The sequence below is a fragment of the Erpetoichthys calabaricus genome, chromosome 18, assembly GCF_900747795.2.
Source record: "Erpetoichthys calabaricus chromosome 18, fErpCal1.3, whole genome shotgun sequence".
In the NCBI taxonomy this organism is placed as follows: domain Eukaryota; kingdom Metazoa; phylum Chordata; class Cladistia; order Polypteriformes; family Polypteridae; genus Erpetoichthys; species Erpetoichthys calabaricus.
The window spans coordinates 85,662,375-85,675,916 of record NC_041411.2 but is presented as its reverse complement, the minus strand read 5'-3'; the positions used below and the strand labels follow the sequence as shown (position 1 = coordinate 85,675,916).

The following is a 13,542-nucleotide window of genomic DNA, read 5'->3' as shown; positions in this document are numbered from 1 at the left end:
ATTTATGAATCGGAGATGGTGACGTGTGGACCACCGCTCTGAGCACTCGGCATGCAGGCGCCACCATCGCCCAGCAGACCAGGCGGCCATTCCTGGGAACACCCAGTTTGAACCCACCTGACCCTGGCATGTTGTCACGCGAGGAGACCCCCTGAAGTCTGGCTCGGGCCACCTCTGCGGTGTGTCCCCATTGTACAAACGTCACAAAGTGAGACCCTTCAACCCACACATAAGGGGCCGCGTGAAGAAAGCACCCAAAACCAGGCAGAAGTGAAGGAGACACCAAGAAAGTGGAATCAGCCGGATAGACGACAGGCGCGGGGTCCACGACCAACGGCCGCCATTTGTAATTAGGTGGGCTCATCGCCTTTGCTAGTTGTGTATTCTGATTAGTTTGACAGAAGAATCAAAGCAAAAAGTGGGAGAGCGAAGCCGTGACAGGCGCCATATGACAGAGCCCGATGTAAAAGGCGCTATAAAGTCGATAAGACAGATCAACAGATAAAGAGTAAAGACCCTGTGTGAGAGACGGACCATCGCCTCTGTGTCCACAGTCGGTCTCTGGTGCACTGCAGACAGAGCATTGGAAAGGCGCTATATAACAGCTAGATGGATAATGTAACGTGTCGTAGAGGGCAAAGGCGCTATATAAGTAGATGTGAGAGGCACAAATGACAGACAGACCCTCACCTCGGCCCCCCATCTCGTCTTCTTCCTCCTTGCCCATCGTGTAATTGCGCCGTAACGACGCGCCCATTAAGCTGGTGAGCCTCATCTGCCCCCCAGTTCGTTGAATAGCTGAATTCTTGTTTTCATGACATACAAGACCACAAAAAACCGGACGCCAATGTCCAAATGTGCAGGCAGGTCGAATGCCCACCCAGTAAGTATGAAGTCCGCACTGACGAGCGCTAATTAACTGGTAACGAGGCCTAATTAAGTGTTAAAGTAATGCTGATTGCCCGCTAAGCAGGGCGCCTGAAGTGAGGAGCTGGCCGCGCTCTCCTGCCGCGTCTCTTCCTGGCACTCATGAGGGTTGATGCCAGTGTTAAAGTTTTCTGGTGCCCACATTCCTCACATCAGACATTATCTTTGGCCTCTCGGTCATTTCAGGTCCCGACAGGAGATCTGAGGAGTCCAAAGAAACCTCTGCCCGCCCCTGGGTAGGAGTGACCACTGGATGTAATGCCAGCTCCAGAGGACTCGGGTGGGGTGCGATTTGAAGTGGGATGCCAGGCTGAGTGAGACCTGAGACCCTCGCAGGAAGCGCTGTGGAGAAGACTCGCAGTTCCCTTTTTTTTTTGAATTATTAAAATCAGGGACTTACCATAAAAAGTCAACTTCCCTCTCGCGACGTTCTTTCCTTTGGAATTTTCTGCGATGCACTCGTATAAACCGGCGTCATCCTGCTGGAAAAACGGGATCTCCAACACCCCGCTCTTCTTGGCCGAGTCCACCTTTCTAGGAAAAGGAATTCCGTCGGCTCTCCTCCAGGTGATGGCGGGCACCGGGCTGTGGGGGGCAACAGAGAAGAGGAGAGAGAGCACGTCACATTAAGGGAAGACAGACATGGAGTTTGTGAATGTGCGAGACGCGCCACCGCTCTACGGTGACATCACTCAACAGCGGATATAGCGCCTTTCACATCATCCACAAAAAAACACTCACTCCACGGAAATAAAGGAAGACGACCCGACATGGACCACCGGCAACGGAGGGATGGACAGACAGACTGAAGAGATGAACAAATGGACAGATGGACGGAGGGAAAGACAGGCAGGAGGACAGACGGGGGGGGGGGAGGGGGGGGGGTGTCACCAGAGAGAGATGGACGGTCAGGCGGGCACACAAATATGGAAGGACATGAAACGACAGACGAACTACGGACAGGAGGGCATCCAAATAAATACACGGACAGACAGACGGCCCTGCAGTGCCCCACACTCTCATTCCTGCCGTGTCTGTCCGTCCGTCTGTCCCTTTCATTTTCTGCCGTCACCTTTAGGCTCGCGGCACTGCAGAAGCCTTCATTAAAATTCCATCGCACTTTAATAATTAGAGTTTGGGGGAGGGGGGGGCGAATGCAGAAAAATAAATAAATCAGGGAAGAATTTACGGCGTCCAGATTGTCTGACTGCAGTCGGGATACATAAAAATCATTAGGCGGCAGGCCAAACAGGGCGCTGATTGAGGATGATTAAATGGCTGTAACCTTGGAGAAAAAGATGTGAAGATGGAGATCCTGGGCCGAGAGCAGAATACGAGAGTGAGTGCGGCGCCGGTGGCGGGGGCACATTTGCATTTGAGCGGCCACATAATGGCCTACGTGGGCACAGACACCTCGGCTTGGCGCTGGCCGCGCATTCGGTGTCAATCTGGGAGGGCCTCTCAGATTTACACAGTTTGTCGCGGCTGCGACCCCTCGGCTCGCCGTCCTTTGGATTATTGGCCTCGTGTGGGGACTTTAGTGCTCAAGCCATCCGAGAGGGGCAGGCGGGCACCTGAGCATGAAAATCAGTCAGGGCGGTTTGTAAGGTAAAGCCACGGCAGGGGCACGGAGAACTGAAGTGCTAGGCGGGAAACTGCCCAACACTGTGCCCACACACCCAGATGGTCACCTCGGAATGGCCAACCCACCAAACCTGCACAGGGGAAGACAAGGAGGAAAACCCAGAGATGCGACAGGACAGCACAGAAGGGGCACCAGCGCCAGGCTTGGAGCAGGCTGTAAAACCTCAGGGCAGCAGCACGGGCATGCGGCGCACAATAAACCACCTGCAGAGTTAGGGGGTCCAGAAAGGACGCCCAGTGGGCTGCAGTGGCCCCAGAATGAGCCTCCCAGCCTCCTTGGCGCGAAGGTTTAACCCTCAGGAAAACGAAAACTTATTACGTGTCAGTCAGAGAAACGTGAAGACAAACACGGCTGGGGTGGTCTGTCGAGTGCCCACCGTTGTACTGGTGCACCGCTCCACCTCACAAGCGGGACAGCAGACGCCCGTTTCTCTGCACACTTTTCTTTTCTCAGAGACTGTAGAATGGCAGCGCCTGAACCCCACCATCGACGCGCCCCTCGTGCCAGACGAAGCCACTTGCACATTTGCCCCGTTGTTGAATTCTGAACAGAGCTTAGGGGGCGCATGTCTTCCTTGTCCTTCCACTTGATCTTTGTGCCACGTTGAAGCTCCATGTGACGGACTCGGCCAGGCACATCTTGGCGGTCCGATCGTCCACTGCTGTATCTGTCAGTTTCATGGCCCGATGACCAACATGGCGCTCGCGTCATTCAGCCGATGGTCCTGGCGCAGTTTGTTCTAAAATGGGCTTCACAACTTTTTGGTTGAAGGCCCCGCCCCACTCATGAATATTCACGACGGTGGAGCTTGGAGGCGGAGGCTGTGTTGGAGTTGAGCAGTGAGTGACTCGGGGATGTCACACTACGTCACCGGGCGTGACAGGCCACGACTTGCCAGGCTGGAGCAGATGAAGGCTATGGGGGCTCCAGTCGTCATCCTCGTCAATCTTCAAGCTCCGCAACCAGCCCTGCGCATCACCGTTGAAGCCGACTGAAGGCGCCAGCCTGTGCCAGGCCCACGCGGACAGGATGCCAGCCTGGGGTGTGCGATCACAGGAAGCATGTGCCCCTCTGAGCCGCTTGCTATTTAAAAAGTGGCACAAATGCGCTTCCTGTTTTGCACCCGCCTGCCCGCCCTCTAAACAGATTATCTTAATTGCAAGGCTGCTCGTTTAATCGGCTCCCTGCTCAAATTAGACGCGATGCCGAGTGTTACATAACGGGAAGGCGCCAGCGAGAAGGAGTTGTCAGAAGATCCAACTGCAAATATCAACGGGCCTATTTATATCGTTAGCAGGGGTGGACGCTGCCAGCGTATTTTTAGCGCTTCTCCTGCTGGCACCTCACCGTTTCTTGGAAGACGTAAGCGGGAGTCTGCCAGACCTGCCAAGTGCCTGAGGGGCTGCAGGGACACCTGGGGACACTCGGTGGACTATGCACTGGTGGCGTCGTGTCAAGTGTCCAGTCGGACAACATTCAAAGAGGGTGGAAGGGTGGGCTTCTCGTACGTTCTAGTTGGCCCCTTCTGGTGGAAGCCAAACTTGGGGGTCCTGTACCTGGATTGCTGGGGTCACTCGGTGGACTCCACACTGGGAGGTCTGGGCATTCCCAAGGCAGTTATGTCAGGATGATGAAGTCGTGATAACAAGGGGGTCTCTCCCGACAGCAAAGCGAGACGATATCTATCTATCTATCTATCTATCTATCTATCGATTCCCTCGTTATTCTGTGAGGGCACAGTGCCCCCGTTTTGGGTCATGCCCACTTCCATCGTGCTATCATGTGATCGCTGGACGTCTGATTTGGCTCCTTAAGAGGGTCCGAGTTTCAAGAGGCCTCATCTGGGAGGTTCACGTTTTTCGGTTTTTGCGGCCCCCCTACTTGTGTTAAGGTTCCACCAGGCCGCTGTCCCGTGACTGGATGTATTATGAGCACTGCACTGCGTGTTTCTTTCAGATTCTTCTGTCCGCTGTGTTCTTTATGTGGCGCCTGGGGGGGTGGGACCACCGGACACTGCAGCTGCAGGCTCCGCCCCCCAGGGCTCAGCCCGCAGATGTTTTTCGGTTCTTTGCCTTTGATTTCACTCTCATGTTTTAGATTCCTGGGTTTGTGAACGTATGGATTTGGGATTGATTGCTTCACGTTCACCCGCTGAGTTCTCCTTCTGTTTCAATCTCTGCCTTCACTTTCTTTTGTGATTGTTGTGTGGGCCTGTGCAGGCCATAAGCCTGCCTCTCGAGTTTGGCCACAAGCGGCACTTTGGCTTTTCGAGCAATGCTGAAGCCTCTGCCCCAAAAACACCAAAAAGCTTCCTTTAACATTCAAAGATCATCACACGAAGGAAAATATGGGCCGGACCAAAGGGAACAGGAAGCAAACAAATCCAATCCAAAACTCCACAAATGGCACTGAAAGCCAAAGAACAGAAGATGAAGATGTGGTGGCCCGACCCCCCTGGGTGCCACATTAAGGGTACAAGGAGCAGACTGTTTAGAATTAGCAGGCATACGAGAAGAGCAGCAAAAGGACGTCAAATAAATCAGCAAAACTATATTCAAAAGAGCAAAGAAATAAAAAGAGAAGCCCGCCGAGTGGCAGGGGGGTGGATGGAGACCCAAAGTGCCCAGCGGGAAATGGCACGTTAAGCGAGTGCCACAGAGGCCCCACATATGCCATTAATAAATGTCAGCAAAGAGAGCCAGGGCAGCAGCCATAGAAAGGCATATTAAGGAAACTGTCCTGAGAGGTTCGCCCATTTCAAGTGGCAGCGGTCCAAAACAGCTGGCACCAGGGGCACTACATGTGCCCGCTCAGGCTCTGCTTTTGTTTTAAGCACACGGGCTGAATCACCGCGGCCCGACCAGTGGGGTCAGCCCAATTAACCACCAGCGCCCTCAAGTGGCCTTCCTGCTGCCACGTGGCACTCGCCTGAGCCTTTTAACAGCCCCCATTTAAGCAGGCGGGCGTCCCCCTTTGATGATGGCGACCCTCAGCAGGCGAGCCACTCTCGGCATTCTTTGCATCTCCTTACTTCCTCTTTCAAATGTCACGGTGGTCATTTGAGGAAGCCCACCCCAGCTTCTGAGCGGCCCTAATGGCCACACGCACACGTGGTGCCAGCTCCTGCCATTCCCTAATAGCTTTGTTATGCTGCCCTGTCACATAATTATGATTTCTGGCCTTTCTTAGACAGCAATAATAAAACTGCATTGAGATGCGCTTTGGGGGTCTGCCGCACGGAGGGGCTTACTTTGTCACACTCAATTCATTTTAATTTCCAGGGCCAAAATCCAAAAGATGCCCGCCAGAGTTAGCGCCAGGTAATGAAAAGGGCAGCAGCTCACCGGGCTCCTTCATTTTTAGCAGCGGCGTCCTGACATCTCGTTTTAATGAACGCCAAGTCGACGGCCGGATGGGTGGGTGGGCTTCACGACTAAATGACCACAAGTGAGCTATCAATGTCCTACTTCATGAGAGACTCCTGCTCTTTACCAGCTGTAGACTGTGGTGGGCACTCCTGAGCCGTCCCGTCCTGTAGTATTAAGATGACTACTAAGGAGTCCAAAATTTGTGGTGGGCTGGCGCCCTGCCCAGGGTTTGTTTCCTGCCTTGTGCCCTGTGTTGGCTGCGATTGGCTCCAGCAGACCCCCGTGACCCTGTGTTAGGATATAGCGGGCTGGATACTGGATGGATGGATGGATGGATGATGAGTACAGAATAGAAATGGAGTTTATTATAAGGGAAGGTGAAAACGGCAGGGAGAATACGACAGGGAAGGGAAAACGTCAGAGAAAGACCCCTGCCCAATATGTGCCCACTTCATCGTGCTGTAGACTTCACTTGAAATGCATCCATTTACCATTATTGCCCATCAGTCTACACTCAACAGCCCATAATGATAAAGTGAATACGTGTTTTCAAATGTATGAAAAGTCAGACCCCTCAGTGACGACTTTGTCGAAGTCCCAGCTCGACGAGCTCCGCACACCTGAATTGGGTAGTTGATCCCATTCTTCCTGTGTGCCACTCAGACGCCTGTCCCAAAGCCACTCCAGGTGACTGACTCATCACCCCCAGCCTGAGGTGGCCTCATCCAGCCGCCATTCAATTGTGACCCCCATTGCATGGCACTGCCACCACGGTGCTTCATCACAGGGACGTCACTTAGCAGGCGACGAGCCGTGCCCACTCTCCATTGGACAGACGCGGTGACTGCAGTTCTGTTCCCACCCGCTCTTAGGGTCCAAGCCGGCCGCTCGACTATGAAGACCCAAGTCAGTGATGGCCGTACTTCAGATGGGATCCCCCCTCTTGGCAGAGGACTTCTGACCCCTCCTAAGGTACTGAGGTGGCCAGAGGCGGCCATATTGCTAACGTGTTGGATCGGAGTGGCCCTGTCAAAGGGGACGACTGTGGGAGCGCAGTGCCAACCTCGGAGCGGCCCTTGGCCTTTGCCAAGGCTGTGTGGAGGGGCTTGCGGCCCCTGCTAAGGTACTGAAGCTGTCAGTCAGCCCGGGCTATCGGTGAGTGCGATGAGGATGAGTGACAAGTGACGGGGACACAGATAAGTCTGGCGGGGTCTGCGTGTCCGTAAATCGCCGTTACTGCAAGGGGCTTTTGTGAACAGACCACCCAGTTACCAGTTTCCTTCTTTAATGGATGCCTTCATCCCTGTGGAATACGAGGTGGGTGTGAATCTTCATCCCTGAGCCCCCCCTCAGCTCATCCAAGGGTCCGGCTTTAAATCACAAAGTGTGAGATGGAGAACAAACAAACACGCCGTAATAGGAACAAATAGAAAAAGCGGCCCCCCGGCGTCACTGTGTGGTCAAGCGTATCCGTCACGTTTAAAAGGAGATTAGGATTTTCACTTGCGATTAGGCCTGATATCCGGAGCGCACTGAGCAGAATATGAATAGGCATGACGCCTCACACCGGGGGGCGACGCAACGGACCCACCAGCGAGCGGAGAGAGCAGCACGGACCACCGTGAAGTTATGACTTCACCCTTAAACCACTTGTGACCCCCCCAGCAGCCTCTAAATGGACCAACCTCTGAGGTGGCAATCCTGTGTGTGGGTGTCCTTGGGAGGTCCAGTCACCCGTGACGATCACCGCCTGGCACGGCCTCTTCTGCCCCACTCTCACCCGCCAGCCCCTGGTGATAGGACCCTGACTTCACAATCCATTCTTTAAGGTGATGCCAGGTCACCCATTTCAGTGGACTGATCCTGGTAGCAGGGGGCACAGGGCCATCACAGGGCATCGATTTTAATGCACAAAAAAGTCAAATAAAGGAAGGCTGGCACTCGGGGCTGATGTTCCACTGAGGGTCCTTCTCATCCACCTCAGTCGTCGCTTGAATATTAAAAATCTCCGGCGTCTCCATGCCACTCGCGCTGCCCGCCGTCTCTTTGTCTCGCTCCCAGCTGTTTTACACAGCATGTCCTTTTACAGATAGAACAAGTGCGGCAAAGCGATTATTCCATAAAGAGATTTCATGAATCGCCGGCTAATCAACTGCTCCACTTAGGCAGGAGTTTTACGCCGAAAGGCTGAAACGGAAATGGCCTTCCTCCTCCTCCTCTTCTTTCTTCATGTTGTCCTTAAATGACCACATTCAGTGACAGGTGTCAGTTATTATGGGTGATAATTGAGAGGGCTGCTCAGACAGATTAACCTTTCATTAATCCCAGGATGAAAGGCTGGGCACCAGCGCTGGCGGGTAAGGCGACTGGAGTGGCACTGCTGGTCACACTGACTGCCACGTGGCACCGGCTCTTACCTTAAGTCACTTTAAAGGTTTCAGGTGACACTACACGCCATCTGTTGAAAATGCTTTTGGCCACAGGCAGTCCGCGTGGTGGGGACATGGAGCTCGAGGGCAAAACTGCACATACGGGGGGCCGACGTCACTGGTGGTCTGAGAAGGGCAATGAAAGCAAAACAGAAGAATCAGAATAAAATCTGCAAGAACAGCAGCCAAGGTCTGAACAAGTCCAGCAGCAAAACCACGATGGCCTGGTCGCCAGGGTCCAAACGGTGGCATCACCTGCATGACATCCTAAGGGTGGCAATGGACATGTGGGGAGGGAAACCCATGGCAGTGTCAGCTACAACTTCACCTTTACTGAGTTTTCAATGGGTGACCTCTACCCACACCACGCCATCCTAAAGTCAAGCCCCTGGTGACACATCTGGATTCCAAAGAGAAGATGACACAGGGACACCAGGGCCAGGGTTAGGGTTAGACGAGACCTTACTGGCATGTGCTCATCCAAATGCCACTGCTAGTGACCAACAGGGCAGGAGGGCACACGGGTACGGCCAGCGCTTCACAGGGTCCTGCTGGACTAATACAGGGAAGACAACGAGTGCGACACCGCCGCTAACCTCACTTCCGTCTCTTCCCTTAGAATGGAGGAGCAGAAGCCACCAGAAGACCAATGAGGTCACCTCCTGCTCTGCCAAAGCCACACCCCCTCTGACCTCACTCAAGCGTATTTGAGCAGCACGTCCATGACTCTTCAGGGTCAGCCTCTGAGGAGCACCGAGCTCCACGCCTTCTTATAACTCCAAAAATGACCACTACAGGGGGAAACCCCATCAAAAACCCGGGCGAGTCACAATGGGCTACGCAGAATCTTTAGAAATAAAGAGATAAAAATACAAAAAGCGAAATCCGTGGAGCACAAACAAGGCAAAGAGGCAATCCACGCAAATGAAGCACACGAAACACAGCAGGAACCACCAGGAACCATGGGAAACGCTCGTCTTTATGGGGCTGACGGGCAGACAGGGGGTCTCGCCAGAGACCACAGAAAAGCAAACAGCAAAGCCAAGCGACAGCAACACAAACAAAAGAATCCAAAATGAAGACAAAAACAAGGATTTGAACCTCCAGCGGCACAAGGACCCTGGCAGAAACGTGACCCCTTACTCTCCTGTGCCACAGCGCCAGTGCTTGTTGAAGCACCACACGGGTGTCGCCTTTTTAACCCTACAGACATCAAATGAAAAGGGGCTTAGTCTGGGACCCCAACCCTCAACCCGGCTTCGGTTTTCTCATTTCCCGATGTGAAGGGCGCTATATAACAGATGAGAGCGGCTTCCTGGCCCCTTGTGCTAATCCACACGCCGACTGGCACTATGCAAGACGAGAGGCAGGTGCTTCTATCAGACCGTACCGTGCAGGCTTAGGGGGTCCTTACTGTCCGCCTATGCCCCCTTCCCTTTCTGAGGGTCTCAAAAGCCCCCCACCTATGTTGTCCCCCTCCTAGATTTTGAGCAGGCCTCCTCCCGAAGGCACAGCCAGCAAGTCAGCACAGGTCCCACTTGATCAGATACTCCCCCCCCCACGTCATGGCGGCTCGCTGACAGAGTAGTGACATTAAATTAATATCAGGGTCTAAAACCCGCGTGTGCCACACTCGCGCCAACAACTACATGTGCTACTTACTTTCCCAGTGCAAAGCATTCCATCTTGACGGTGGATCCTTTGGCCACGGGCACGGACTCCGGAAACTGCACTTCGATCTTCGGCTCGTATTCCCCCATCACTCCTGCAAAGAAAGAAAGGAGGTGAGGTGATGACACCCGGAGGGGTCTGCTGTGAGGGCACGATGGGACCACCTTCAAAGTCATAGAGCAGAAGAGAAGGAGCCCCGTGATGTCACTCCTGGCCCCGCCCCTTACAGCACAGTAAGATTAAAAGGTCAAAGTGGCTGTCATTTGTTGGGGTCCCAAGTCACGTAAGGGGACTCTAACACCTTGTCGCTTTTGTGACTGCAGCTCCGCCTTGAGGACATGCCATGATGAGAGGGTGCCAGTCTTGTACAGCTGCTAACGGACCCAAGTTCTCAACATTCGGGGGGCGCCACGAGGTCAGTCTGACTCGACGTCAAACTCTCATCCTTGTCGGGACGCTTTCTGACATATCCGCAGCCCCACAGTCCAAATCAGGGTCTTGGGGGGCTCTTTCATTTACGGCACTTCTCTCACGGGGCACACATCACCAAAGGTTTGTAAAGCAAACAAGGGCTGAATGCCTGGGGTGCCAGTCCATCACAGGGCAGAGGTAAATTAGAGACTCTGGGGTATGACGGGCACATAAGGGTCCTGGAGAAGAAGACTCTCACACTGGCACAGGGAGAACATGCCCAAAGCCTGTGCTCCTTTAAAACGCCCCAATGACAGTCGGCCCACCGAACCCCCAGACTTCAAAGGACGTCTTTGTCGGATTTCACTCCGCCGGCCCCCCGTGCCACGTCTCACGAATCAAACTCCACAGTTCACCTTCCTTCATAAATAAATGCAAAGATAAAACACAAAGCCTGCATTGGCACAGCCAGTCCGTCCAAGCCCCCATCTTCTACGATTTACAATGCAATTTTTCTTTTATGCTAATTCTCAATAAAATATGAAAATTTAATTATCTTCAATTGCATTTCCTGCCTCTGTTTGTTTGCTCCAGTAAGTGCGTCTATGAATCTTTAATGGCCGCTGACTCTGCGCGAGTTGGCACGTGCGCCGGGCTCTGTTGTGGCTCGCCACCGATTTGCAGGTTCAACATTTCTTCTTTGGTAGTAAATGGCTGCCCACCTCTGTGCCCACCTTACATGAAGCGACTGAGCCACTAGGGGGCTCCACTGACTGGATCTCATCTCACTGTGGGCAGGTGGGGTGGCGCAGTGGCGGAGGTGCTGGGCTTCCTGGGGACCCCACAAGAGCTATTAAGGGTCTCTGGGCTTTTATCACAAGCTAACACAGTGGTTAAAACTGGCTTGCTGGGGCAATGGCCTCCTGCAGTTATGAACCTCTGTTCAAGAGATATGCCCACCCTTACGGCCCCCCTTCATCGTCAAAGTAACATCCACATCAAGGTTTCCCATCAGGGTGTTGCCCAGAGCGTCACACTGCCTTTGCCAGCTTACCTTCTTCCCACAGTGACCCCCTGCTGCCATCTCCTACCCTGGTAAAGAACACACACCCACCCTGCCGTCCACAAGCTCCAAAAGACCAGGCCACCATCTCCCGTTGCTCCACGGTCCAGTTCTGGCACTCTCGATGTTGGCCGGGGGGTCTGCGGCTGTGTGGCCTGCTGAGATGCACTGCGTGTCCTGACGCCTTCCTCTCATCGCCAGCCTCAGCAGCTCTTCTGTGGGATTGGACAAGATGGGCACCAGTGAGCCTTAGGTGCCCATGACCCTGTCGCTGGTTCACCGGTTGCGTATCCGTCGATGACTCTCGGTGGGTCTTGCCGTTTTGGAGACCCGGTCATTCTGCCATCACAATCGTCCCCTTGTCAAGTCGCTCAGATCGCCCAACACATCACCTCCAAGCACAGATTGTTCACCTGCTGCCTAATTAGTGCCACCCGTTGACTGTGACGAGATGACCACGGAATGGCTGCCTGTCTTCATCACAGTGGCGCGTGGCTTTCCTGTTGGATCTTCCTTCCTGTTTCTGACTTAGTGAGCCCCCCTTCCAGTTGCACGCTTTGACCTTTCTTCGCAGGACCCACCCACCTACTGTATGTCAGTGTCTTCCTCTTGTCCTCATTGAGAAGGAACATCGGCCTTCACCGGGTCATCTGGCCACTCATCTCACAATTTCATGAAAAACAGCGGAGCGGCTCACAGCGGTGGTCCACTCACCCTACATGAGGACGGAAACCGCGTTTGCTGCGGCGCGACAGAAGGGTCCTCCATGCTTGGTAAATTTAAAGCCGCTGATGCTTCCGGTTTGTTTCATTAACTTAGCAGCAGTCGCAGTGCGTTTGTACAAAGCTGACAATTCAACAGATGGCGTCTCTGCGGACAGACAGCCTGAAATTCTCAAAGTCTTCAGTCGAGGGGAACTCCGGCTCTTTAAATTGCCTTCTTGGGAGCAGTAGCAGACACCAAAGGAGAAGGAGACATTAGGGCGCCTCCCGCGGCGTCGAAGTAACGGCCATGGCTGACGAGATGAGGCGGCTCGTTCCAGGACCCCAAGACGTCGATTTCTTCTGCCTTCTGTATTGAGGCTCTTCCTGTTGTGAAGTTCAATCTTCTTTTCTTAACGACTTCTCTGATTTTCTTCTAGCGCTGAGCAGCCTGGGGAGGCGGGGCCTCCTAATCCTGCAGGCCTGTCAGTCACCCGTCTCAGGGCTCCGCCCCCCCAGCTCTGCTTGGATTGCACCGCCTTGTACGTTTCTTGTTTATTGGCCAGTTTCCTGTTGGTTTGTTCTCCGTGTTCTTGATGGGCGGAGCCAAAGGGGGCAGTGCTGGCCTGAGAGCCGCCCGCCTGCCTGGGGTCCTCTGAGAAGTTTCTGGAGTTTTCTTCCCACTTTTGCTTTTTCCCCTGACAGCTTTGCGCTGCTTTTTAGCTTTATTTTGACTTTTTGGGTTACAAACTCAGGTTTGTTGGGTTTTGCCTTTTGAATTTCTTTGATAATACCGCTAAACTTGGGGTGCCCATCGGAGCTCAGCCTGGGCTTTTATCAAACGTTAGTAAGGCCGAGGCCTGAAGGACAAGACGCTCTCCTAAACTCACCACGGCAGGCCGCACGTGGATTGGCAGAGAGCACCGGAAGGACCTCATTATCGGACGTGAAGCACTTTGGGCCTCTGCTGCACCAAGTATTAGGTCTCCATGCCACCTGAGTCCTAGTCGCTGCCCGTCTGCAGTTCCGGGTTTTTCCACCAACACGTCACAGGCGTGGCTGGCACAGTAACCAACATGCAATGTGACAGGTAACATCTTGAGATGTAAGTGATGGCCCTGCAGAGTGGCGACGTGTGGCATGTTGATTGGCAGGACTGGACACTGAACATGTGACTTTATAAGCCAATGCAGACTCCTCGATCCCAGCTGACACCCACATGGGCTTCAAGCCCCGCCCAAGCTGCCGCCTCTCAGGTGTCTAGCCACACCCTGCCAGCTGCCACTCAAACCCCTTTTGCCCCACCCAGGCTGATGCCAATCGAGCC

The 13,542-nt window shown here is 53.7% G+C and overlaps 1 protein-coding gene across 4 annotated transcripts in view; it reads right to left on the bottom strand.

Annotated features, from left to right (window-relative positions):
* The window catches only part of LOC114668901 (contactin-4-like), a 453,222-nt gene that overhangs the window by 81,592 nt on the left and 358,088 nt on the right, over positions 1-13,542 (bottom strand). For all 4 annotated transcript variants that reach the window (XM_051921332.1, XM_051921335.1, XM_051921334.1 and 1 more), the window contains exons 7-8: positions 10,032-10,134; positions 1,328-1,512 (exon numbers count right to left, since the gene is read on the bottom strand). In XM_051921332.1, coding sequence (XP_051777292.1) covers positions 1,328-1,512; positions 10,032-10,134 — 288 coding nt within the window. The remainder of the gene's footprint in view (positions 1-1,327; positions 1,513-10,031; positions 10,135-13,542) is intronic.